Here is a 26,683-nt window from a genome sequence, read left to right as displayed (position 1 = left end):
GTTTTGTCTGATCAAAGGTCTTAAAACCCCAAATATTCGGTTTACAATTACATAAAGCAGATAAAAGTGTCCAATCATCACATTAGAGAAGCTGCTGAAAAAGGACGACAACAATTACCTGACTTTAAACTGGAAATTTCAAAACCCGCCCACATTAAAGAATACTGTTTGCAGTGGAAACACTAGGGTCTAGGTACCATGTCTGAAGGGTTACTGTTATGAAAGTGTTTGGTGGAAACGGGGCTTAAGAGCATCAGCGTAAATTCTCTGCAGTTATTATCCCCAGTGGTGGAAATGATGGACGGTAGAACAATGGAAGTAACCGTGGAAAACAAAATGCAGTGTGTCCTGTGTTGCTGGTCGTTGTCTGAGGAAAACAGAAAGCAAACCGGTTGTCTTCGTGACAGAGGCACCAATAATACCACTTAGAAACCCTGAGCGAAGGGTTTCCACTTTAATAAATGAAGAAAAAAAACTATTGAAAATAAAAGCAGCAACATTTCAATCCCACTTTTACACCAGCAAACAGCGACACACTGGACCATGCATGCTTTCAGCTACAGGTGAGAGTAAAGAAGAGACAGAGTGAGACGGAGTAGTAAGAGATCGTCTGATCCCCATTTTTAATCCAATAGTTTACTTATTATCAAATCTGAATCAGCACACAGCAGCAACAATCTGTATTTTAGCTGAAATAGCTGTAACACACTGCCATTTGTCATGTTGACAAAAAGTTGGTGCAATGAAATCAGATGTTTCTAAAGTGTTTATTTTGGCAAGCACCATTCGAAATAGAGCAAATTTGTCATGTGCTTATGTTATGTGATGAAGAATAAAATTATATACCCATGCAAAATTCCCTGTGAAATGTACATACGTATCTTTATTGCAGAAAGGTTAAGTGTCACTGAAATCTTACTGATTTCTTTTTTTGTTCTTTTTTTTTTATTATTTTCTCTTTTTTTTACTTTGTATGACTTATTGTTCACCTCTGTGTTTCTCCCTCGTGTTGGTTTGTTTGTTTCAGTTTTCGGTCTATTTACCAGCATCAGTTATCTTGTAGAAATTTTAAGATCATTATACATAGCTGTCTGGAAATGCTTGGCATGTATGGAGTTACATGATTTCTTCTAAAATCAAACATCCGTACAAAATCAAAGTGAGTAAAAAACAAACAGAAAAAGAATAGATACAAATCAAACCAAGAGGATCAAATCAAAGAAAAATGTCTCTGTGCATCCTGATATTGAACTGGAAAAAACGTCTTGTCATCTTGGATTAGGTTATAAAGCCTGTTTACACTGTTTTTTCCTCCACACGTTTCATTTTATGTCTCTTAATGCATCTTTATTTTTCATCAGTTCTTTAATTATTGAAAAGGAGCATCTGGCTTCCTTTTGTTGTACGAAACAAGAGGAGAAATCCTCAAGTGTCTGTTGATGTGGCGTCACTTGGCTCCTCGCAGGGTTCCTGTCGCCTACATGAGTCTGTTTAAAGTTAGGTCTGTGAGTCCGTCCTCTCATTTACATCTGGACACAAAGACGAGGTCCACCCCCTCACTCATACGGTGGTGACCCTCATCACCACCTCCCGGTTGGCGGCGGCGCTGATCCGGGGGTCGTTGGGCCGCAGTTGGCTCAGGATGTGCAAGATGGTGTATCCACAGTGGTGGTTCAGAATAGTTCTTAACCTCCTGCTCTGTCGACCCCCGCTGCTGCTGGCCAGACCGTGAGGGTTGCCGCGAGAGCCGCGAGCCCCCGTCTTGCTGCTCGAACTCAGCGGGTCGCCCAAGTCCTTTGATTTCTCATAGTTCAGAACTTTCCACTGCTGATTGACAGCCTGCCATCGTTTGAAGATTCGATACACTGATGATCCCTCATGGATGATGAGGCCTGGGGAGGAAGACGAAGAGAGAAGGACAGTGCATCAATGAATTCACACTTTCTTTACACCAAATTTTAAAGGAGACCTATTATGCTTTCATATATGTAATTATACAATGTCGAATATTCAGATTAAGAGTGGCCAAAGTTTCTAATAATGAGGTAAACATATATGAAAGTGATCTCTGTGGGCAAACACCTTCAGAAGGCTTCAGACTGTTCTCAATATGTTTCCTTTGGCTACAAGCTGACGTCAGATGGCGACAGATTTCTTTATATGGTCATCTGCTGCAGACACACCACTGCAAGTGTTTACATTACATACACTGCTACATGTAGCTACATGCTAACAGTGAAATATGTAATCTTGGTTGCCGATTTTGTTCATTTCTCCCTGATTTCAGATCATATTCCTGCTAAAACTTGTCAGCTTGTGTTTAGATGCTTTTATTGGTGATTCTTCATGGTAGAAAGTGCTACAATATCCCACTGCAGTCATTCTACAGCTGCGATAACATTGCAAAGACAAGACATGTATGTCTGCAGCCACTGCTGATGTGTGGATCAGGCTTTTTAAAACCTGCACCAACCCAGCCTGTTATGAGAGCCGATCTGCTCTGTCTGACCCCGTGCATATTTAACGGAGTCAGTGTGGACAGAGAGATACTTGCTTGCTGTCAGGATGTGGTGTTAGGTCTATACATATTTTCTTTTTCTCCATTAGGAAAGGAGAGATTTGAATATGTCGGACTTCGACCCACAGGTTAACCAGCAAGGACTCACAGGTTGTATGTTGACCCACACGTCACTAGCAGCCACATTTAGTTCAGAATTAACATGACACACTCCTACACACCGCGCCCACCACCAGTACAGGACAAACCCACCAACACAATGGTTATTTGAAACCTGCTACGAAACGACATTGTAGTGAATAAATATGAGGCCAAACGTAGCAATAATCCACTTTATAATTAATTTTATATAAAGACGTGATTCACCTAACAAGTTATGAGATATAACTCTTACCCTAACCCAGTACTTCTGCCCAAGGATTTTGTGATAACCACACATTATTATTGCAATATTAAACTGGGCCTGCGCAAAAAGTTCTGAATGAATTTTTATCAGTATGTTGTGAGCACCACTTTCCTTATAAATAGGCACTCTAGCTAAAAATAGTAATTTAATTTAATATAATTCAATTTAAAAAACCTTCACAAGGAACCCATTTGTCGTCATTGGCGCGTGGGAATCATAAGTGTGTGACACATCAAAAGCTTTGATTGGCAGCCAGTGTGAGGGATGATAATATTTAAAAAGAGAGAGCTGTGAGTGGGACAGTGGATCGCTTTATTGTACGGAGCAAATTACAACAAAGCACCGGTTATGACGACCTACCATTGAAAGAAAATTGAACAAAAAAAACTGTCTGTAGACAGTATCATGAAAGCTTCCTGTCTTATTTTTTCATTTTTATTGTATTGTATTTTGATACGAGTGATAACACATGTTACATATATGTGCACAGCTATAAATACAGGTGTGCCTTAAGATTTTGGCTTGGGCACAAAAAGTTTGAAAACCACACCCTAACCTTAACCGCCTCTGTTTTAACACTTCATAGCTAACTAAATGCTAAGTTCGTGTTTTGTCCAGGGCCTCCGCCTCCAGACTAAGGCCCAATCCCAATACCCCTCCTTGTCCACTACCCCTTAGCCCTTGTGCACTAGCCCTTGCCCACTAGGCCTACCCCTTGGCCCTCGAAATGAAGCAACGAGGGGTAGGGGTTGAAATCTTTCCCTAGGAATTGGGACACCACTGACTACGTCACCGCATCGGTTACATTCACGCATACGTAACTGTTGTAAACAGGAAGCTGCGAGCCTTCTACATTTCCAACCGGCATCTACAACGTAACGGTAACGTTAGCTACTATTATGCTTGCTACTAACATACTATTAGAGTAATAAGATATGTGCGACAGGGGACTTCTGCTAGCTAGCTAACCAGCTAACATTAGAGGCAGCATAGTTATACTAGCTGGCGCGTTATCATAATGTGAAAAATCCAACAATTTTGCAGAACAGGGCAGATGACAGACACCAGATACTGCGAGCTAGCTAACAAGCAACTTGATGACGGTAACGTTAGCTAGCTGGCTAGCTTTCTGTCAGCTCCAATCTAGACATCGTGAATAGCAATAAAAACTTTTTTCCCCGTCTCTTGCTCGGTGGTAGCCATGGCGACGTCTACCCCTCGCTGGCAAGTCAGCATCTGAAATCCTTTGCTCCGAAGGGCTAGTTTCATACCCACTACCCCTCGTTATGCCCCCTACCCCTACACGCAAAAAAGAATTGGGACACCCCTACCCCCAAATCTAGGGGTAGGGCCAAGGGGTAGGGCTAAGGGGGGGTATTGGGACGGGCCCTAAGGGGCGAAGGTGGCTGATGGTGTAGGTATGGTGAGCAAGTCATGTAACTGGTGGGTGGGTCTACTTAGTTACTCCAGCTGCAGCTTTAATCGGCAGAGACGCCGAAATGCAGAAGACTTGGAAACACTAACCAATCAGAGCAGACTGGGCTTTTCAGAGGTGAGGCTTAAAGAGACAGGCGATAAATCAGAGCCTTCTCAGACAGAGGGTTAATACAGGTAGGCCTGTATTCCGATATGAGAAAAACAGTGTTTTTTGGACCATTAAAACATGTAAACATGTTCTAGTAGAAACCAAAATACAAGCATGAACCTGAAAATGAGCAAAATATGTCCCCTTTAAAAATCTGCAATCAGCATCATAGGTAGTAACTTTCCATCTCGCCTGTGGATGAGAATAGACAGTTGGCAATAATCACAGTGCAGATATCTGATGCCATCTGTTCTCAGTGTTGTCTTACACGGGCAACTCACAGTTACACAAGAACAGTCAACCAGGTTGCTCCTAGAAAACAGAATCTCTTGTTCTCTGCGACATCATCAAAATTTTCTTATTTTTGTGTGTGTGTTTGTCATCTCCTACCTTTGCACCATCTGCTTATTTAGTTTTGTTTCTGTGTAATTTTGTGTGACCTTAACAACCAACAGAATGTGAACTGAATACATGTTTTTTAGTTTGTCCTTGCATAATGCGACCTATGTTTATTAATATATTTTTGTGTTGCTGCAGAGCTTCTTGTTGCATAATGCATCCCTCCGTGCTCTGTAACATAAACCTTGTACTACGCCCATCTTTTCATGTGATATTCTTATATGATTTGTATTCCTCTGCTGCTGCTGGGTCATTCTGTGTCAAATCAGATACAGGTTTCTGTTTACATTTTAGGTTTTGTTCAAACTTTATGTAGATTATATTTGAGAAAACTTGTATAGCTTTTTTGCCACTGGGAATGTTGTCACTTTCATTTTGCCCCTTGAAAACCGCCTTAGACATTTTTAGGGTTCAGTATCTTCAGACATACAGTTCCTAGAGCCATGACTTTTGGTGGGAGCACAGACAAAATGGCGTACAACAGAGCCAAACATGGGCATAGATTTTGGGGTGGACGAAACTCAGACATGTCCCCCTCAATATTTAGACCCCCCAATAAAACATGAAAGTAGCAGCTGACTGTTATTTTTGAGAAAAGTAAAGATATTTACAACACATATTGATGCACAAACGGCACAAATCAGTGCATGAAAACTGTGTTTACTGCTCAATATTTTCTAGGGGAGGACCCCCAAACCCCCTGCTTCATTTGTGTACCTCCCAATGTTGAAACCAAACCTACGCCCTTGAATCAAAGCGATTGCACGCACAAGCAGATGTCATGTCTTTAATTACTGTCCCTTGAAAATGAGGGGAAAATAACATGCAAAATGGGTTGTTTTGGTGCCCCATGCAGTCCCCAAAGTACATACATATGGACGTTTCTATACTTCCTGCCAAAAATATAGCATTTGATTGATGTTATACCAAATTTCAGAGGCTCTAACATAAACAGAATCTAATATAAGGCCTGTATGACAAGCCAAGGTTGCAATTTTTTGCCTTTTGAGATGCCAAAATAGTGACGTAGACTGATTCCTAGGACCATACAAATTTGCGTTAAAGGGGTTTATATGTGAGGATTTTGTGTGAAAAGTTTCCTTCAGTGTTCTCTTCAGGTTTACATTTAAAGACATATGAGGCTTACTATACATGAAGGGGTTCAGTATCTTCAGACGTATAAAATCTAAAATGGAAACAAAAACATCTGTCTGATGGACCCTGCTGCTGAAGCTTGTTAATACTGACATGTGACTTTATGGTGTCATATTTTGGTGCCCTTTACCTATGCAGACGATATCCATGAAGCCGTACATGCCGTAGCAGATTTGGAAGAGCAGGTCCTGACGTTGCCACTTGGCCGACGGGCTGAGGGAGGACCAGATGAGCCAGGAGATGCTGGCGATGAGGAAAAGGGAACCCAGAATAATGGCTGCAATCTGCACCTTCTCTATCACTGTCAGGGAGATGGCCTGCCACTGGAAGAGGAGAAAAGGGTCAGCAGTGGAAGAAGTACTCAGATTACTCAAGTGAGGATGGTGGAGACGACTAGAACTGGGAGGTATTTGCTGGAAACACAAAGGGACCATAGCATGAAGCCTCATCTAGTCCAGTTAGTAACAATTTTACAGAAAATGTTTTTCTGAGGTTTTGTCCAGGCGCTTTAAAAAAAAAAGAGGGTAAAATGTACTGAATGTGTGATTATGAGTGGAAAAAGCGATTTGTTTCTAATCTATGTACATTTATAGAAGTCTATAATGACAGTAAGGGGTTAAAAACTCCTCTGGAGGTGAGGAGTGTCATTAGGCTCGTTCAAGATGAATTGCGCCTCGCCTGGAAAGTAGACGAGAGCAGGCGGCCGCAGCGGGGGGCGGTGACAAAAAGCTGCGGTGAAGTCGGACAGTTTCCCGACAGTTTCCAGCAGCCTTCAGTCCGTACAGGAAGTCACAGACACACTTACATCCTGTCTGGAATTATGTCAATTCATTAAAAAAGTGATGCACAAAGGTGTGCTATACATAATATGCTATACTGTGTTTTGTATTGTGTATATTGTGTTTATACAGTATGTTTATACAGTATATAAATACTGTATATATATATATATATATATATATATATATGTATGTATATATATATATCCCACTCTGGGGTTGAGGTGAATAAAATAACTGTGTTGTGACCTAAATAACATGCTGTTGCTATCTGCAGAAAGTATTAAAGCATGAAATCCCGCATTTTTAATGTACGAAAGCATCCTGTATCATAACTACATGTGTGCCGTTTGTAACAAACCAAACCTCGTGAAAATCAGTTGAAAATTCAGTGAGTTATTCTATTTTTCTTGTGCACACAGCTCCTTCCTCAGTAGAAGTGAATGCACTGTGGAGGCGAAGCGAGACCCATCCAAGATGGCGGCCGGCGAGGACGCGCTCAGGCAGTCGATGCGGCATCTATGTATATATGTCTGTGGTTTAGTGGCTGTTTTGGTAAGGAACCGGAACCAGGGCGAGAGAGACAGGATCCGGAATTTGATGGATGCGCCTTTCCGTCAAAATAAAAGCACCAAGCTCATAAAAAGGCAGTGAAACTTTTTAATTTAAAGAATATAATTTACAAGAAAAGCCACAAGCCATTAAGTTAACCTTTTTCTTTTATTGTAAATCAATGGTGCGCCAGAATTTAAAGTTTTACTTTGGTGAACACTTTACACTTTGGTGAATTTGGTGAATTCCGGATCCGCTCTCTAGACCGGAACCAGAATCCAGACAAAATTCAGAGTGAATGGAAACCAGGCTCTTCCCCGTACGTGAAGAGCCTGGTGACGCGAGGCTAACGTCTTCTAATGTCCTTCCTTGTATTCACTTTGGTCTGTGTAAGTTGAACTTTTTATGTCTAATTATTTCAGATGTTTATCCTCTCTCAGCAAACTATTTAAAACATTTATCTGGTACTTTTGTCTGATTATTTCGACCCCTCCGTCAGCTTGCTCACTAGGTCTCATGTAATTGTACTACATGGTATTAAAAGTGTTAAATGTGACTCACGTCGGTGGGAGGTATTTACTGTGCCGCCCAGCTGGTGGCTTACTGGTTAGGTATTGTGACAATGAAATTACTAAAGATCATTTGTTTTGTTTAGTTTTATTTGTCCTCCTACTCACAAATCTTTGGATACATTTTGTTTTTAGAACAAGATCAGTTGAGCTACTTCAAAACATTTACACATACCCACAAACAAGTAGAGAAATACAGAGGGGTCATAAGCCAAACAAAGATGAGAACAAAAAACAACCTGTTTAATCTATAATTAACTGTAATCAGTAAACATACTACGTGTTTTTTAACGTAAAATCTTGATCTGTAAAGTAACTATGAATGTTAAATAAATGTGGTGTAGCAACAAGTACAATATCTTTGTCTGAAATGTGTAGTAGAAGTGTAACGTAGCATAATCTGGCAACACCCGATTTATGTAAAGTACAAGCACGTCAAAGTTGTACATTAGTAAACGTACAGTTTCTTTCCACCAAAGAGAGAAATCACCATGCATGAGTCCATGATGAATACACACGTTAACTAATATGTCAAACACACACACACACACACACACACACACACACACACACACATATAGTATAAATGGCATCTTCTCAATAGGTTTTCGAGCCATCAGCTGCCTCTGAAGAGGAGTGCAGAAGGACGGTGACGCAGAGGGAAAATGTGTCAGCACAATATGGCAAACAGTCCTCACACCACAGCGACGGCCCGAGATTTGTTCTAGCAAAGAGTGTTTGGGTCTGATGCAGTTTCTATGTTGTATTTGTTGTTATGAAACGTCTCTGTCAGATTCACCTGGACAAGCTCAGTAACCGTAGCTTTAGTAACCTTATCTGTAATGATAGCACAGTGTATAAATACTGCTTTCAAGTAAATAAATACTGTTACAAGTAAAAGTCATGCCTTTAAAATTTTTTAACTTATCCATCGCAAGGATGGAAACAGAGGGCTAAGCGGGATGTAGCACCTGCAGTGAGTAGGATTTAGTGGGATATATTGGCAGAAATGCAATATAATGTAATATAATGAGTATGTTTTCTTTGGTGTATAATCACCTGAAAATAAGAATTGTTTTGTTTTCGTTATCTTAGAATGAGTCGTTTCTGTCTACAGTTGCAGAACGGACAAACCAAACACTGGCTTTCGATAGGACCATTAGCGTTTTCATTAAAATCACCAAGACTGTTTGTCTTTAAGAGGAGGAGACCTCTGGTGATAATTTAAAAATTCAGGATGTAAAAACATCCAGATATTACTTAACACGTCCACATACAACGAAAAAGATACCCTGGGTACGTTGGTTTTTGACGTTCTGGGACGCTGTGTCAAGTTCTTCCTGTTACATGCATTGTCTTCTTTCAAAATACATTTTTCCTCGTTAAAGGGTTTTTTTTTGGGGAGTTTTTCCTTATCCGCTGTGAGGGTCCAAAGGACAGAGGGATGTTATATGCTGTAAAGCCCCATGAGGCAAATTGTGATTTGTGATATTGGGCTTTATAAATAAAATTGATTGATTGATTGACATAATAATAATTTTCAAAATAAAAGCACTACGTCAGTGCAACAACCCGAATTGACTTTTTTTCCTACAGCAGCTAACGGGTTGAGGCAACAAAAGCACGTGGTTAGGTTCAGGAAAAAAGAACAGGGTTTGGCTTTAGAATCTTATGGGACACAAACACTGCCCTCCCAGGTGAAAGTCGTGTTAGTTGGACCCATCCACCGCCACTCCCACCCACCCTACTCGGACTTTCACCACCTTAACTTTCGCTGTTATCCCACCACATTTCCCCCTGATGCTACAGAGTGCTGTTTAACTATAATGGCAACCGGCCGTGTATCATGCCGACATAAAAGGACAGCTTTTTTCATCAGTGTCTAACACTGCAAGTCACTGCCCAAGTGCCAGAGTTCGACGACTTCGGAGTGAGACTGGCTTGTCTATGGACAATGTGACTCCTTGTAAGAACCTCCTAAATGTCTGCACACGTTTGCAGATGCCGGGCAAGCAGGCCGTCTGCGATGTGCTGAACAGTGTCGGAGAAATACAGTTTTTTGTGTTTTTACCAGGTTTTAATCACTATGTGTACGCACACAACGAGACCTAAAAGAGGCGTACATTGTGATCTATTAAAACAGACTTGATGGAAGAAACTTTGACCCACGTTTACAAACATTTTGGAGACGGGAAATTGGTGACGCAGATGGTGAGAAGGAGGACTGACTGGAGAAATTGTCAAATATTTTTGGGTGCACGCCATTTTTGGCATTTGTTCGTAAGTGCATTTTTAGTACAGATCCTACGCACTGTTTTGAAAATGGGACCCCAGGTACGTTTGTTTTGGAGAGAAAGTTTGCGGATATTTTGGCTCCTGGTAAAAACCTCCTGAACACTCAAGGAATTCTAATCGGGAGAAGTTGTGCAATCTGCAGTCCTCACCGTTAGCTGCCAAGAAATCCCCCTGAATCTTACACACAGTTCCTTTGAAGGACCAAAAGACTACTTAAAATGCAGACTGGCCCATTTCATAATAATATATGTTACTGCACTGGATTATAATTACTGATGCATTAATGTGTTCATCACTTTAAGGATGCAGCTGGTAAAGGTGGAGCTAATTTTAATTACTTTATATATATATTGCTGGGTGGCCTGTGAATCCTCCCCCAGGGATCAATACAGTTGTATCTTGACCTATAATAATACATAATTTATTTGTTTATATTTTGTATTATTTATCTGAATTTCTCACTAATTATGCCAAATAAATGTGGAGCAGAAGCATGAAGAAGCATTAAATGGAAAGTTAAGTACAAGTACATTTCAGGCTACTTAAGGGGTGTACCTCCAGGAGGGGAGTGTGCAGTCTGGTTTTGTTTTCTCTGTGTTAAAATCTATATCTCCACAGATTAAAACTGCTGTGTGTTTGTGCTGCAGATTCCCTTCATGTTACCTGCAGAGGGTTCTTGGTGCTGATGGCCAGGACCTGGTACTTGAAGTAGCAAAGCTCGCAGCTCCAGGATCCCCTCTCGCTGATCCAGCGGATGAGGCAGGGCTGATGGGTGCAGCGCACTGAGCCGTCACAGCGGCAGGGGCTCAACAGCTCACCCTGCAGGACAGAGGAGGAAACACAGCATAATGAGTTCAGGGCAAAACAAATTGTATTAAGATATTTTAATCTAATTTCTGCCAGTAAAATCTATGGATCATCTTAATTTAGAGAAAAATAGTGAGGTTATCCTTTCTTTAAATATGTGGCTATGAGATTTTGTTGTCTTAAGAGACTGTATGAAAATTATTGGAGAGCAGAGACATGCTGAACCTTAACAGCAATAGTCAATTTCACACTTCAGTTACTGAACAGATTAAACAAGCAAGATATGGAGAGCTGTCAGACAGAGCCAGACTATCTGTTTGTGTTCTTTATGCAAAGCTAGTAGGGATGCACGATGTTGGATTTTTTTGCCAATATCCGATATGCCAATGTATAACAATTCATTTGGCTGATAACTGATACTGATACTGATATATCCACTCTTTTCCCTACCTAATTTTAGTGATCATCAAGTCTCTGCTGTAGTGGAATTAACATCATATTATGCATGCATACTCTTATCATGACGGCCCACCAACAGATGGAGACATGAAATACAATACTTTTCAATGTATATTATATTCATTCATTGTGCAAAATAGGAAAAATCATGTTGGCCGATTCTGACACCGAAAATCAGCCGATACCACTGACATGCCGTTCAATTATCGACTCTCTGCAAATAAGCATTCCCAAAATATGGAACTAATCGTTTAAAGACACATTCTCACTCCGACTTCGTCATGTTTCAACATTTTGGGTTTGGCTTCATAACCTTATGGGATGCAAGCACCACTCTCCCAGGTGAAGGTTGGTGTTTATTGGACCTATCTACCATCCCTCCCGCCCGCGCTTCTAGGACTTTTGCCACCCTAACTTTCGTTCTTGTCCCACTGCATTTCCCTCTGATGCCACTGAGCGTCACGACTGGCTGGTTGCCTTTAACCATTATTAAGAAAATAGAAATAATTCCAGATGATGTACCTTGATTTAAACATTCAATATCTTACTAGTCCACACCCATTGAGTACAGCATACCATACCATGACTTAGTCATACCAAAAATTAGGAAAAAAAACCCAAACATTGGTCCACAGAGGGCGCCACAGCGATCAGTCGCGTTTTAGCCATTTTTAAGCATTTTTCTGTTGTTATAGCGCCACCCAGTTGCCAATTAGAGTTAAATTTCTCCAGTCACCTTGAGGCGTCTTGTTCTACATATCTACCAAGTTTAGTGAAAATCGATATGACGATTAGGCCTAGATAAGAAATTAGCTCTCTAGCACCCCCATTTTGTTTGATGGGGTCAATAATGGAGGGGTCCCCTCAGATTATGTGTGGTCATATGCCTACAAAGTTGCGCGGTGATGGGTGAAACCCTTGAGATGTTATACACCTTTATGTGATGAGCCACGCCCTCCACAATATTCATTGCCTTATAGAAGCTCAGTTTTAGTAAGTTTTCCAACTTTTGCCAAGAGGGAACTTTAGATATTGGTCCCTAGATTATGTTCACCCAGTTTCATGCAGATCGCTCAAACTTCATAGGAAGAGATCCATTTGAAGTGTTTTTCAAAAAATTCAAAATGGCGGAAAATCTATATAACCGGAAGTTATGGGTTCTTGAGGCAAATTTGTTCCTCATGAGGAGAGGCATCTCTGTGCAAAGTTTTATGTCTCTATGACATACGGGGCATGAGATATGCCCATTCAAAGTTTGCAATTTCCATCAGTTGCTATAGCGCCCCCCTTTGGCCAATTGATGTAATATTGCTTCATTGGCATCCTCCCATGACCCTCTACCACTGTGCCAAATTTCACATGGATTGACCAAGTCAGTGAGGAGAAAAACGTGGAACAGACACACAGACACACACAGACAGAGTTTTCGTCATTATATAGTAAGATAAGATGATGCTGCTTACTATGCTAACAGTACATTAACTTCTTGGTTCATGCTTAAGTAAAGTTGGTTTAATATGAAAAGGGATACATATAAACAAAGCTACGAATGTCTTGGTTACAGTTCAGTTAACTGTGGGAAAATGGATGATTAAGTTTGTGAGTTCAAATCATCCTGTGAACTAAAAAGGCAGGAAATGATCATGTTAGTGACACTGCAAACAATCATCATGCTTCATCTCTCTACACTGAACAAATGTGTGCTGCTGAACCTGTATTACTGACTAACGTCATAGGATACATTTAATTTAACTGCAGGAGATCAGATCAATCACTAATAAGATCCATGTGTATTGTGTTTCTCAAAACAGCCGTATTAGTTCCTCTGCTTATGGAAAATGCTCTTTTATCACAGGTGGCACATGAACGCCAATCTATTGATTTTGATCTATTTTTAATGTAACAAATCTCACAAGAGACGGCTGAGTTAAAAAATAAAGACTGGGTACGAATAAAAAATATGAGACTCCAAAAAAAAACAGACTACTCTCCCTTGAGCAAAAATTAAAATTGCATTGCTCCTCCTCCTCCTAATAATTTTCATACAGTCCCTGAGAGACTGGTTAGTGTCTCTTCAGCACTACACCAGAACCTGAAGCCTGTTGGCACATTCGCCACATTAAGGATGACCACATTCAGGCTGTCATCACCAGTCAGCATCAAACATTCATTTTGTCATGAGGCTTAAAATTTGATGGCATGTTTTGCATCAGCAAATTTCTCATTTCTGTTTATGAAAAGCAAGAAAAAAAAAACAAAATCCTGCATGTCCAAAATCATGTGTCAGAATTTCACGGAAGCTTTCACAACAAGTGTTGTCCGGTATCTGAGTGTGGATCGTTGGTAAACCACAGATTGACGCAGGGGCCCAGGTGGCTGAGGGGCACGTTAGTACAATAGCAGCAGGAAGCGATGGGGCTTCAAGGGCAGGCAGGTGAAGGAGAGAAGAGCTGCTGAAGCCTGAGGACAATTCACACAAACTCTGCATGAACTCAGCCAACCTCATAACAAACTTACATCTCTCAGACATCAAACATACATAGTGGCTGTCAGGTAGGCGAAGAGTTCACTTCGGGTGGGTTGAACTCAAGGTTGTGGTTTTTAAAAGCATTAACCGTTTGTTAACTGGACTATAAGGCATGGACCAAATATCTTGATGGAAATGTAGATTTAAAGTGATAGCTGGATATTTGGGAGGTTCGCTTATCTGCTTTTCCTGATGAGAAATGTGATGAGAATGTCGCTATCATTCTCCTGTCTGTAAATATGAAACAGTTAGCTTAGCACAGAGACTGACAGCAGGAGCAAAACAGGAAGCATACCTCTGTCCAAAGGGCTGCAACGATTAGTCAACTAATCGATGACTAATCGACTATTAAAATAATCAGTAGTCGACTAATCGGTTTGAGTCATTTTTCATAGAAAGGTACAATAAAAGTACCCCAAAATACTCTTATTGCAGCTTCTTTCGTTCAAATATTGGCAGCTTTACACTCTCTTCCATGACGGTGAACTGAAACCCTTTGGCGTGAGTATGAAACAAGACATTAGATGACAGGATTTTGGGGTTTGGGAGAGACAGACCAAAATTTTTCAACATTTTAACACATTTTTCAATAAAATGATTAGACGACTAATCGAAGAAACAATCGACAGATTAGTCGACAATGAAAATAATCGTTAGTTGCAGCCCTAGTCCAAAAGACAACAAAACCTGCCCAACAGCACCTCTAAAGCTCACCAATTAACACCAAGCGCCAACCTCTGAGGTCGAGTAATGAAGCCGATGCAGAAGTGCCAAAAACTGCAGTTCATCTAATGGCCACTTGAGGCTGGCTCCAAAACGGAGTCAGTCCCCATAGACCCTCATGTTAAAATGCTCAACTTTACAGCAGAGATAAACAGGTTTACAGCCTGGTGCAAAAATGGTTTTGGTCCCTGTAGCTAATTTCCCCGTTCATGACAACTGTACAGGGGTGAATTTTTATATGACTCTCCCATTTACATTTTATTAAGGCCCCAGTTATGCATATATACAGGTAGGGCTGCTTGAGCGACAGGCTGTCCACGAGGCTTCAACACCAAATATGGTCACTTCTGGCTCCAAAAAACCAAGATGGCACTGGCTGAAATGCCAAACTTGAGACGTCAAAACAGCAGTCCAGAAAAAAGTGGGTGACATCACTGTAGCTACGTCTATTATTTATACAGTCTATGACTCACACGTTACTACACGTCTCATTTCGTTGACAAAACACCAGTAAGTCACTGAGTTCAGTCAAGAAACACTCCAACACATAACACCCTGTAAAACCACATACTGTTTTTACCATTAAAGTTTTGTACAAATTAAACAGACAAGACATCACGTATTAATAATGAGCTTCACATATCAACCTTCCATAAACTCCCGGTGAGACTGACCTTCAAATGTCAAAGTAATGGAACGAATATTCACTGTAATCTAATTAATGAATTTCAGATTAAGATCCCTTACACTACTGTTCCTGAAAAAGTAATCACATTACTGTAATTTATTCACTCAATAATACCTTACTGCCCAGCACTGCATACGAATAATAGTAGTAGTATTATTTCTTCTATTTGGCATGTCACACAGTTTATCACAGTTTTTTGGGTCTATAAAACAGAGTGACTGATTTTCTCTGGAGAAGGGAAAATAATTTTTGTCGTAATGAACACCATTAAAGTAACAACGGAGCGGGACCGGCCTGAATTGATAGTATAATAAGTGGCTCTACACATAATTTACGAGCTCAAAAAAGAGAATGAATTTAGAATTGAGTTATTATTTAAATAAATATTTTGCTTTATAGTGACTGCAAAAATCAATCCTAATGAAAATGACTAAAATCAGCTGATGTCTGTTTTCTCAGTTCTCTGTGCAAATGTCAGCGCTCATCAGAATCTTTCATTTACAAATTCTGACTCAGAATACATTTAGAGTAACTTGCCAGAGAGTTACCAGTTTAAAGGGATAATTTGGATTTTTTTTAGATGAGCTCGTATGAGGTACTTATCCATAGTCAGTGTGTTACCTACAGTAGATGTCTGTCAGTATGCCCCCAGTTTGGAGAAGCAGACAGGAGTACCGACATCTAAAAAAAACATTGTCTGTTTAAGTATACTCTATATTTTTACACCTTTACCTTGCTGTCAGCCCTCTATAATGGGGGACTGAAGTTGTTGTATCCATCTATGCTTGCTTCAAAGACACCAAACTCAATCAACAAAAACAGTTATTTTAACTTGCAGAACACAGGAATTGCCGTTCTACTGCTACCTGTATCACTTAGTTTGTGTTATTGTGTGACTTTGGTGAATGTGAATTAACCTTTAAAAACACCAAAGTCACACAACAACACAAAGAAATTGATCGGGGCAGCGGTACACCAGCTGTCGAAAAGGACTGTCTAAATATAGCGCACACTTAATTTGATAGGTTTTTATAGGTGGCTAAAATATGTTTCCTGCTACCCCCGTCCACAATGATACGTTGCCTAACTTCTGTGGTGGTACTTCAGCCTGCTTCTCCAAACTGGGGGTGTGTTGACCATAAACTGTATAAATATATGGACATTGACATCACCAACTGGTTTGTGGAGTCGAGTTTGGCATTTCGGCCATCACCATCTTGAATTTTTGGAGCCAGAAATGACTATATTTAGATGAGAGGTTGGAGCTGTAGGAAAAGTCAGACTCTGGTGACACCTTGCAGACAGCCTGTCACTTAAAGAGGCCCGTCCTTAATTATGTGTAACTTTAAGCCTTAATAGAAATCTAAATGAGTGAGTTATATAAAGATTCTTCCCTCGTACAATTGTCATGAACAGGAAGATAAGCTATAAATACCAAAACCGTTTTTGTACCTGGCTAAAAACATGTTTATTACTGCTGTTAAGTTTAACATTGCGTTCTATGGGATTTGACTCGCTCTTGGAGCCAGCCTCAAGTGGCCATTAGAGGAACTGCAGTTTTTGGCACTTCTAAGCCAATCAGAGCAGAGTGAGGCGGACCATGCCTTTGCCATGGTAGGAAAAAAGAGCACAGTCTCACTCCAAAGTCATCGAAATCTGGCGCTTGGGCAGTGACTTGCGGCGTCAGAAATTAACGACAAAAGGTGTCGTTTAACGTCTGTATGATACGCGGCCAGTTGCCAATATAATTCAATGATGCCCGGCCGCATCAGGGGGAACCGTGGCAGGACAAAGATGAAAGTTAAGGTGGCAGAAGTCTGAGTGGGGCGGGCAGGAGGGGTGGTGGATGGGTCCAATAAACACTGACTTTCACCCGAGAGAGCGGCATTCATGTCCCATAAAATTAGAAAGCTACACCTTGTTCTTTTTTTCCTAAACCTGACCACGTACTTTTGTTGCCAAAACCTAATCATGTGTTTGTTGTTGAAGGAAAACAACGTCAATTTGTGTTGTTTTACCGACATAGTGTGTTTATTTTGAAAGAGACTGTATGTAAACGTAAATTTCCTGTGAAAACAGAAGGGTATCTTGAAAGAACTTGACACGGTGTCCCAGAACGTCAACAACCAACACACCCAGGCTACCTTGCACGTCGTATGTGGACGTGGAAAGTCAATGACCCAAACGTCAATATGTGATGAGGTCGGAGTGAGAATGTGTTGAAAAAAATATTGCTAGCCAGTCCTCTTCCCTAAAATCCATTTTTTAGCGCCGAATGTTGCCGCTTGTTGCCGACAACCGTGTATTGTAGGTGATACACCGTCTATGGCAAAGTACCTCATACAACCCCACCTCAGAAAAATCCGAACAATCCCTTTAATCAATACAGATTTTATGCACCACCGGACTGCGTTGACACAAATAATGCTTCATTTTTTTTCTGTCCATCTGCACTCTGTCGGTTCCCCATCTGGCTCGTTTGACCTTCCCACTTATAATAAAAGACTTCGAGTGTCCCATCGCATAAAAGATTGAGTTTGGCAGATGAGCCACATGCCACTCATAAACTTTAAAATAACTTGCCTGCTGACATTATAAAGATAACACGGAGAAGGTCAGAAGTATATGAGAAACTAAATAAAAACCATATGAAAGCAAACATTTCTAAAATGTCAAGCTGTCGTTGGAAAGTGCGTGTGTGTATATGTGTGTGTGCGTGTGTTATGAGGAAACATTTTCAGGCTCGTATGAGGACGTGAATGTCACGATCAACCAGAACAAAATAAAAACAAAGACCTTTAAAAGCTGTGATTATGATTTTAAAGCGTCGCCACAAACAGAAGCTGTTTAAACAGAAAATGTGATAATTTTGTTTAAATTTACATTTCATCTGAAGCAAGAATCAAGAGGAGCATTTTCTAGGAGCTGCTCCATTAATTATGAATGAGAGAGACCATATTTCATTTCAGATTTCAGGGATTTTCTCTCCATATGCATCCAATTATCTCTATCAAGTGATAAAATGTATTTGTATGTAAGAGCTCGTCTCATCCAAAGTCACAGTTCTTCAAAGTGTCCCCTGGATTCATCCCAAAATCAGGTTCAAGACTCAAACTCTGAGGGAGCGTTGTTTGATGTTTACAAATATCGATCCTCCTGCCGCAGATCACAGGATGTACATTTAGTTCTGAGGAAACCGAACTGCAGGTGTGAAAGATGTTTTTCGTGTACTGGACATGTAATTGCTTTCAGGCGAAAACTTGGTGTCTCCAAGACAACCTGAAGGAAATCAAACCTTTTTTTGAGCTTCACGCAGAAGGAACAGTTCTGTAAATGAGGTCAGTGCAAAGAACACTAAAAAGTAAAAAGTATTTACCAGAGTACCAGAGAAATGAGTTTGAGTAATGAGTTCTTTGTTGTTGTAATAATTCGAATAATAATCTTAAGTTTTATAGTAATACTTTCATATCAAAGGTCCTGGGGGGCCAATAATAAGCTATAAAAATGTACCAAACTGATCAAATCCAGCAGCAATTAACAAGACTAAATAAAACTGGAAGTAAAACACTCATAAATATTGTGTTATGTTTATTTTTCATTTGCACATTCTCAAATTTGAGAGTCAATCCCTGCACCTGAAGGCAATACACACAGAAAGAGAAAAGGCACCAAACGAGACATGAAAGGTCACATCTGGACTCGCAGGATGAACTGATGCTCAAATAAAACTAGAACATTTGGAGTTGTACTGTGTTGGAGCAAACTGTGAAGTCGACTGTAAAGCAACATTACACTTTACATTAACTTTTAAAGGGTAAGGCTGAAGTTTTCCAACATTTTTGTTATGACAAATCCTACCAAACGACCTAAACCAACAATGTGGCTCCTACAGAAGACTCACAAATATATAGCTTATATATTTTAAAAGTTAAATAATTTCGTAAAACAGCTGGTCACTGTAGTTTTTAGCAAACGCCACTCAAACTGCAGTTAATAGTGCATTTGTCTGGGACTATTTTCAGTGGTGGAGTAATCCACATTTGGTGCTCTGGCCTCCTGAGACCCTGTGTCCTCATATGAGGACCTCACATTTTGGGTTTACTTGACCTTACACTTCATTCTGCTTAACTCAGACCTGTTGTCCTCGTTCGTGGACACTTTTTGTGCCATCTAGCGGTAGTAAGAGCACAATACACTAATCCATGAAAAAACAAGATGGCAGCCATCTCTGCCAAGTCAGTTTGCAGCTATTCCGGCACAAATGTGGACAAGGTCCAAAAGCTGATCACATTTTATCGTTGAAACTTGTTTATTTATGATCAAAAATGTTTGTAGTTCGATATGGCAACAAATTTGACCAATTTTAGCAACAGTAAAAAGCTGAGACACTGTAAGTAAGTGCTCGTTTGAGGACATTGGGGCTTTATTGTCATTATTGTTGACAGTGTCTAGTTTTTTATACTTATCGGGTACGACTGATCCCAGATAGCTAGGAGAAATTGAAAATGCATACCAAACAAATGTTCGGGTCTCAGGAGGCTAGTGAGTTTTTGTGGCAGCAGGATGGGGTATGTGGGACTGAGTCAAAATAAACTTCAGTGTCTGTGTTCATGGTAAAGACGAGAAATGTCACCCAGTGCAACACTGTGGCTCACTGACACTGACATTTATGCCAGAGTGGCAGCGCGCAGGTGAGGTTGGGACTTCATAAAAAGGTAGCAACCACATACAGTACCAGACAGTTAGCAGCACGCATCTAAGAAAAAAGAAAGTATAGTGATGCGAAACACCAAACGGTGGGGTTGGCTTTCATTGTCACTGGCGATACTGTTTACCTTACTTTAACCCAAACCAAAATCCCATTTTTGTGAAGTTAAATCTAACCAAACCTTAAACATTGTCAGATAATAAAATATTTTTGTTGTCCTGTTGATCTTACAACACAGATGTTACATTTCTGCCTTTCATATGCAGCAGATATGTCGAAACTTTGTGTTTCTTTACGTTTCAATTTAAATTCTATGTTGTGACAACTCTGTGGTAAACGTGTGGTAAGGCAACCCAATCGCCAGAATAAACGTTAGCATTGTAAGTTTCTGCAAACCATGGATACATTACGTTTGCATGTTATTACGTAGCAGATATGTTGAAACTTTACATTTCAACAACACTGTGATTAATGTGTGGTTGGTTTAGGCACAAAAAAACATTTGGTTATCGCTAGGAAAATATCATGTTTTGGCTTAAAATCCTCAGTTTTGTGGGGCACAATCCTCTGTGAAAAAGCAGTGAAGTCTGTAAAAAAACCTGCCGCTTTTCCTGGCACTATCCCCACTGGAAAAACAGCAACATGCCAAAAGAACACCCACATTTGGTGCTTTAAAAACCACAGGAAACATAACAATGACTCACTAAAATACAACCTATTTTGCTGTTTGTTGGTCTAAAACAGTGGTGTGCAGCTTGGCAGGCTCCTCACCTAGCTGCCCCTCCATCTACCGTCCACCATCTCCTCCACCTCCTGATGACAAAGTCAGCTCATATACTACGTCACTTTAGAAACACTGATATGATGCGTATGAAATGTACAAATGTAACGTATTCACGGTTTGCAGAAACTTACATTTTCTTGTGGTGACTGCTCTGACCCAGAATATAAACATTTGCTCCACTTTGATCAGCCGCAACAATAAAGTGATGAACACATGATGCATCACTAATTACAATCAAATGATATAATACATATTTTTCTGAAATAGGCCATTGATTTTGATGCTAATACTCTTGTACTTTTACATGGTAACATTCTGATTGCAGGACATTTACCTGTAACAGAGTATTTTTACCCTGTGGTGTTAGTACTTTTACCAAGCTAAGAGATCTGAGTACTTCTTCCACCACTGTGGCATCAAATTAGACATCGCTTCTACGTGTCATTCTAGAGGGTGTATTATTTTGTTATTTAATTTACAGGACTTGTGTTCTAATTGTTTTTGGACAACAATGGAGCTTATGCACAACCAGCCCTATCCATTCAGTGATATAAGCAGTTGTTTAAGGCCCCAGCTGGTCTAGAAAAAGGCTGTTTTTAATGAACAAGAGACAATAAGAAACTTCTTAAATGAAAACTGATATTATTTCGTGCCATTTTTGTTAACAAACTGAGACAAAGCAATGAGGTCAGAGTTTGGTGAAATGAATAATTTAGGTAAGTAAGTCATTTACTGTCCCCTACACAACACAACTCACAGGACTCTGTGGTTAAAAAATGATCAGGGGATTAGGGAGTACTGAAGTCTATTTAAAGCTGGTGTTGCTGCTAATAGGTCTCACTTCAGTCTTTATATTGTACAATATGTAAAGGTCCAGTGTGTTGGATTATATATATCCTATATTGGCAGAATGGAATATAATATAATAAGTATGTTTTCTTTAGCGTAAAATCACCTGAAAATAATAATCATTGTGTTATTGTTACATTAGAATGAGCTGTTTATCTACATAGGGAGCAGGTCCTCGTCTACGGACATCGCCATGTTGCATCACCATGTTTCCACAGTAGCCCAGAATGGACAAACCAAACACTGGCTCTAGATGAGGCCATTCATGTTTTGTGTCAGCCACTGTAGTTAGAAGCCTTTCTGCAACAAGAGCGTTGGAAAAACACAGATTTTTTTAATATAAATTGATTTATTCAGTGTTTCTACAGATTAAAATCGCCTTGTTTATAAAACCTCATTGCACACATTAGCACGTGCTAAGCTAGCAGCCCGTCTGCAATGTGCCAAACTACAAAAAGTGAGACACTGATTTGTAACATGAAACTGCCTTATTCAGTGTTTTTACCAGGTTAAATCACCTGGTCTGTTTGTGTTGGAGAGGAGGAAACCTCTGCGGATGATTCGACTCCTGAACAATGAACACTGAAGGAATTCTAACCAGGAGAAGATTCAGCTGGCTGCAATCTGCAATCCTCACCACTAGATGCCACTAAATCCCCCTAAATCTTCCACGCAGCTATTTTAAACTAATATTGAAGCTACAATACACAACCCTGCTGGAGAATAACAACAAACGAAATCCTGCTTAGGGCCCCCAAAAGTCTCGGGCTGGCCCTGGCTGTATGGCACAGATAAGATGTATCAGGCTTTGGATAAACAGACAATACATGTTAATAGGATCAGTTCATTGTTGGTCTTCTCGCGGGCTTTGTTGACAATAAGAAAAACACATTCATCCTTTTTAACGACAAATAGGAACTGCTCCAACAAAAACACAGACTGCTCCGCCGCACAAATACACACACAAACACACACTGCTCTGATGATCTGGCGTGGGTTTAGCCCTCGAGGCCACTTCACAGAGCATGAAGGTGTTAATTTGGTGTGTCACTTCTATGACTAAGAAAATGGTCTTCCTCCTCAGCTGTAACCTTTAGACAAAAAAAAAAAAAAAAAATCCAGCGTGGAAGTGCCCCCCTGAGCTGCAGACTGTGTGTCACTGTGGAAACACGCTGTTGGGCACTGCAAGTGAAAAGGGCAGGCAGGGGTGATCACCACCACCTCCTCCTCCTCCACCTCCACCACCTCCCCTCCTCGCTCCAACATGCCTGCATCTCCATGCAAACCTAACACGCCCGGCCCCTCCAGCAGGCTCTGGCGCCGCTTCTGTGAATCCAGACCTACTGTACCACGACACACACTGACGCCTTTGACAGACAGTTAATAAGGATTCATACTCAATGCAGCCCACAGAGCAAGGTGATTATGTCTGTAGGTAATTGGCCCGCTGACAGCGACATGATCCCGGCCCCTGTTGTGACCTGCTTGAATAATGAAATAACAATAAAATGGCAAACGTGTGCTCCCCCCACCCCGCACCCAAGGAGGTATAAGGCACTTTGAGCGCTGTGGAGGCAAAAAAAGAGCTAATATCAGAGCTGATGTAGTAGTGTAGTCTCTGGGTTTTCCCTCAGTGCTTTGTTTGCTTGCTCTTTGTCTGTAGCTAAAAGAGGCAGCTCAGAGCCATGTTGCACGATGAGTCACCTTGCCGGAGAGCCCAAAGCCCCAAACATCAACCTTTTATTAAAGGAGGATCTTTGAGTGGGCAAGACAGCAACCTGGGGTTGATCCCTGTCTGTAACATCAAATGGCTTTGTATCCAAAACAAGCCTGAACTGATTTATACTCTGTCCTGTGGCTCTCCGATTTACTATGTCTCACAATAGAAACTCTAAGGCAGATGTCATAAATTAGCACATGGGCTGTAATGACACTATACGCCTATCTTAGAGAAGTGACTAAATGGTAATATCCATCTGTGCTCCTACAGGATTTACAGTGTTTCTAATTATCTCAGGCTTCAGGACTACCTGCTGAGCCAGGCGGCACAGGTTTCTGCACATCTGGTGATATCGACATTTGGCCACAGACCAAAGAGATGCACTACTTATTGTTTTGTTTGGGGCTCTGGGAAGTAAAAAAAACAAGCACCAGAGAGAAGGAGAATAGAAATAGGACAAAAAAAAAAGGATGACAAATTCATTAAACTTGTCATTTATCGTCACAGTCAACACCATTGTCTGGCCAGGAACAGTGTTCGTCACAAGATCAATAGTTGATCATCCTGTTCTGTGACACATTCGGATGAGGGGGGACAGTTGATTTACATTTACAAAATGATTGTGACTCATGCATATTCAGTCCCTCTCACTCTATTTGTCATCCTGCAGACCTAATTGGCTAACTTTCTTTGTTGCTATGCTGGCCGGATTTCAGATGTGTGGGAACTGCTGCCTCTCCCTCACTGATTAGCCTAAGCTATGAAAACAGTGTTATTTTTTAGATAACCACATCACTGGGAAAAAGGGGCAATATTTGTCTGTGAATCGAGGGTTTGGAGACAGAGGGTGTCTGTGCTGAGCAGATTCAAAGCCCTGTGAGATCAATTTGTGATTCGGGGGTATCTAAATAGAACTGATTTGTCTAATTTTGCATGATTACAACGTTGGTTTCAGCCTTGATTGTTGTTTTTTCAAAGGAGGTATTTGAGGGGAAGGTGGGTGGGAGAGAGAAAGAGGGAGGAGAGGGAGAGATGTAGGACAGGATGGTTGTAGTAGCTCCACTGAATCAGAGACCCTTTGTGATTTGCTACAGAGGAAAAAAAAATCAAAATGGCAGATTACACTCTAGAAAAGCTAACTTCTTAAAAAAAAACCTGCATGCATGCATGTTGAAATCGCTCTCCACAGCTGCACAAAAGCCTCAGCACATTTAAAGCACATAAACAGTGTGTCTGATCCACACACAGGACGTGGCATCAGCATTAGGAAGCACTGCCTGCTGCTGCTGCTGCTGCTGCTGCTGCATGTCTACCTGCTCTGGGCCTTGGAAACAGATCCGGCACTGGGGGGTCCGCAGGCTGCTGGCGGTGCTGGCCAGAGACACGGCGTCCAGGCCCACTTGCAGCTTGGGCTCCTTGTCCTCAAACGCCAGGCTCCGGGGCCGCGGGTCGCTGCCGTAGTACTCCTCCTCGTCATCCCGGGAATGGCAGTCGACGAAAGGCGGCCAACCGCAGCCGCCCATCCCCAGACCTCGCATGGTGGTGGACCGTCTATCTGTGTCTGAGCTGGACTGTCTCGAATCGGATCGCATAAACACCAGGACTTTCAGTTCATTAAAAAACATGCGGATCCGATACTTGAACATGTTTGGCTACATAAAGAATCCGCCACTGAAATAAATGTGTTTTTATCTCCTCTCCTTCTCTTATTATTATTGTGATTATTATTATTCATACACCCGATATGTTCACTCTTATTGTAGCCTAGTATTTTCATTAACACCACCACCAGCTTATTAAGGGGAAATCCAGAGAAATAAAGGCTCTCGCCCCACTGATGGCATGTGTGTCTAAGCCAATGCGGATGAAAGATTTTCCCTTTCAGCTGGCCGACACACTCTTTCAATATTCATTACTCAAACAACTCAGCAAACGCCGTCTATAGCCTCGATGCATCGTCCACCGCACCCCAGAAAAAACACTAGAGCTTGCACAGGGTTTGATCTCCACGGTCCATTTTTGTTTTTTCCTCAAAGACACCTTTTTTCACATGCACTGGGCTTGCAGCAAAAAATAGCCTACATGTTTTGCTACCCAAAGCAGAAGACCGCGAGAGAGTGGACGAGTGGAAGAGAGAGCAACACAGAGCCAGGAAATAGAAGATGGGAGGTAAAATACAACGACCTGCCATCCATACAGTCACATCTGGGACTCTTGTCAAGAATCATAATCCAAAAGGAAAATGAAAAGATGAAATGGAAGTTGGATTTGGATGATTAGAAAATGTCTCTGTGTATATATATATATATATTTTATCTCTTATTGTCCCTCCTCACTGTAGCATCCCAAGCGTCAGATCATGGTCCATTTTTTTCTCCCCCCTCTCTTTCTCTCTCTTCTCTATTTCATCTCCTCTTTGTAAAGAAGCCTGTGGTTGATCCACGGAGAATCCGAGCCATTCACCCCGACAATCCACGTCGAGATCAAAAACACAATCCTGTTCATTTCTCAGCAGCCTCCTCGCTGGAAACACGGCAGCACAAAAACACCCGAGAGCCCCGTGTTTCCCATCTTCGCCTCGATGTCCATCAGCATTTCATTGCAAAGCACCCCCCCAAAAAAGAAACACGGTCAAAGAGAGGCAGAATAATAAAAAAAAAAAAAGGCACCCTGCGATTTTTCTAACTGGGGAGAAAGACGGGGAAGACGCGTGGAGATGTCTTCGCATCCGAGAGCAATTACACAGCAGTAATGGCATTGATTATTGGATCAGATAGATGGTGGTGATGATACTGCTGGCGCTGATTTCCCTCCTCGAAATGGTCGGCTTGGAGATTGAACCAACGCAGCAGCTACTTCCGGAATAGGAAGAAGGAGAAGAAGAAGAAGAAGAAGAAGAAGAAGAAGAAGAAGAAGAAGAAGAAGAGAAAAACAGTCATGCTGTAAACAAGTCGGGTTTTTTTCCTCTCTGGTCATCCATCCGCCTCTGATGATGGGTGATGTGCCTATCCCAGCGCTCCCAGTGCTCCCAGTGCAGGAGGAGCTGTGGCTGCTTTATCAGTGACCAGCCGCCGCTGTCCAGGGTGCTGATCTCCCTCTGCTGACGTGGACTGCTGCGGCCACATGAACCGGGAGCGCGCGAAGTACGAACCGGACCTGG

General features: G+C 41.2%; 1 protein-coding gene across 1 annotated transcript; it reads right to left on the bottom strand.

Annotated features, from left to right (window-relative positions):
• Window positions 1–596: 596 nt before the first annotated feature.
• Window positions 597–26,683, bottom strand: marchf9 (membrane-associated ring finger (C3HC4) 9). Its single transcript, XM_033630041.2, has 4 exons — window positions 24,837–26,683; window positions 10,922–11,077; window positions 6,194–6,386; window positions 597–1,892 (listed from the first exon to the last, which is right to left on the bottom strand). Exons 1-4 carry the CDS (start codon window positions 25,167–25,169, stop codon window positions 1,561–1,563), a joined length of 1,014 nt encoding a protein of 337 aa, XP_033485932.1. The 5' UTR covers window positions 25,170–26,683; the 3' UTR covers window positions 597–1,560.

This window comes from Epinephelus lanceolatus, chromosome 8 (genome assembly GCF_041903045.1).
Source record: "Epinephelus lanceolatus isolate andai-2023 chromosome 8, ASM4190304v1, whole genome shotgun sequence".
NCBI classification, from domain to species: Eukaryota; Metazoa; Chordata; class Actinopteri; order Perciformes; family Serranidae; genus Epinephelus; species Epinephelus lanceolatus.
This window is presented reverse-complemented; position numbering and strand designations above follow the sequence as displayed.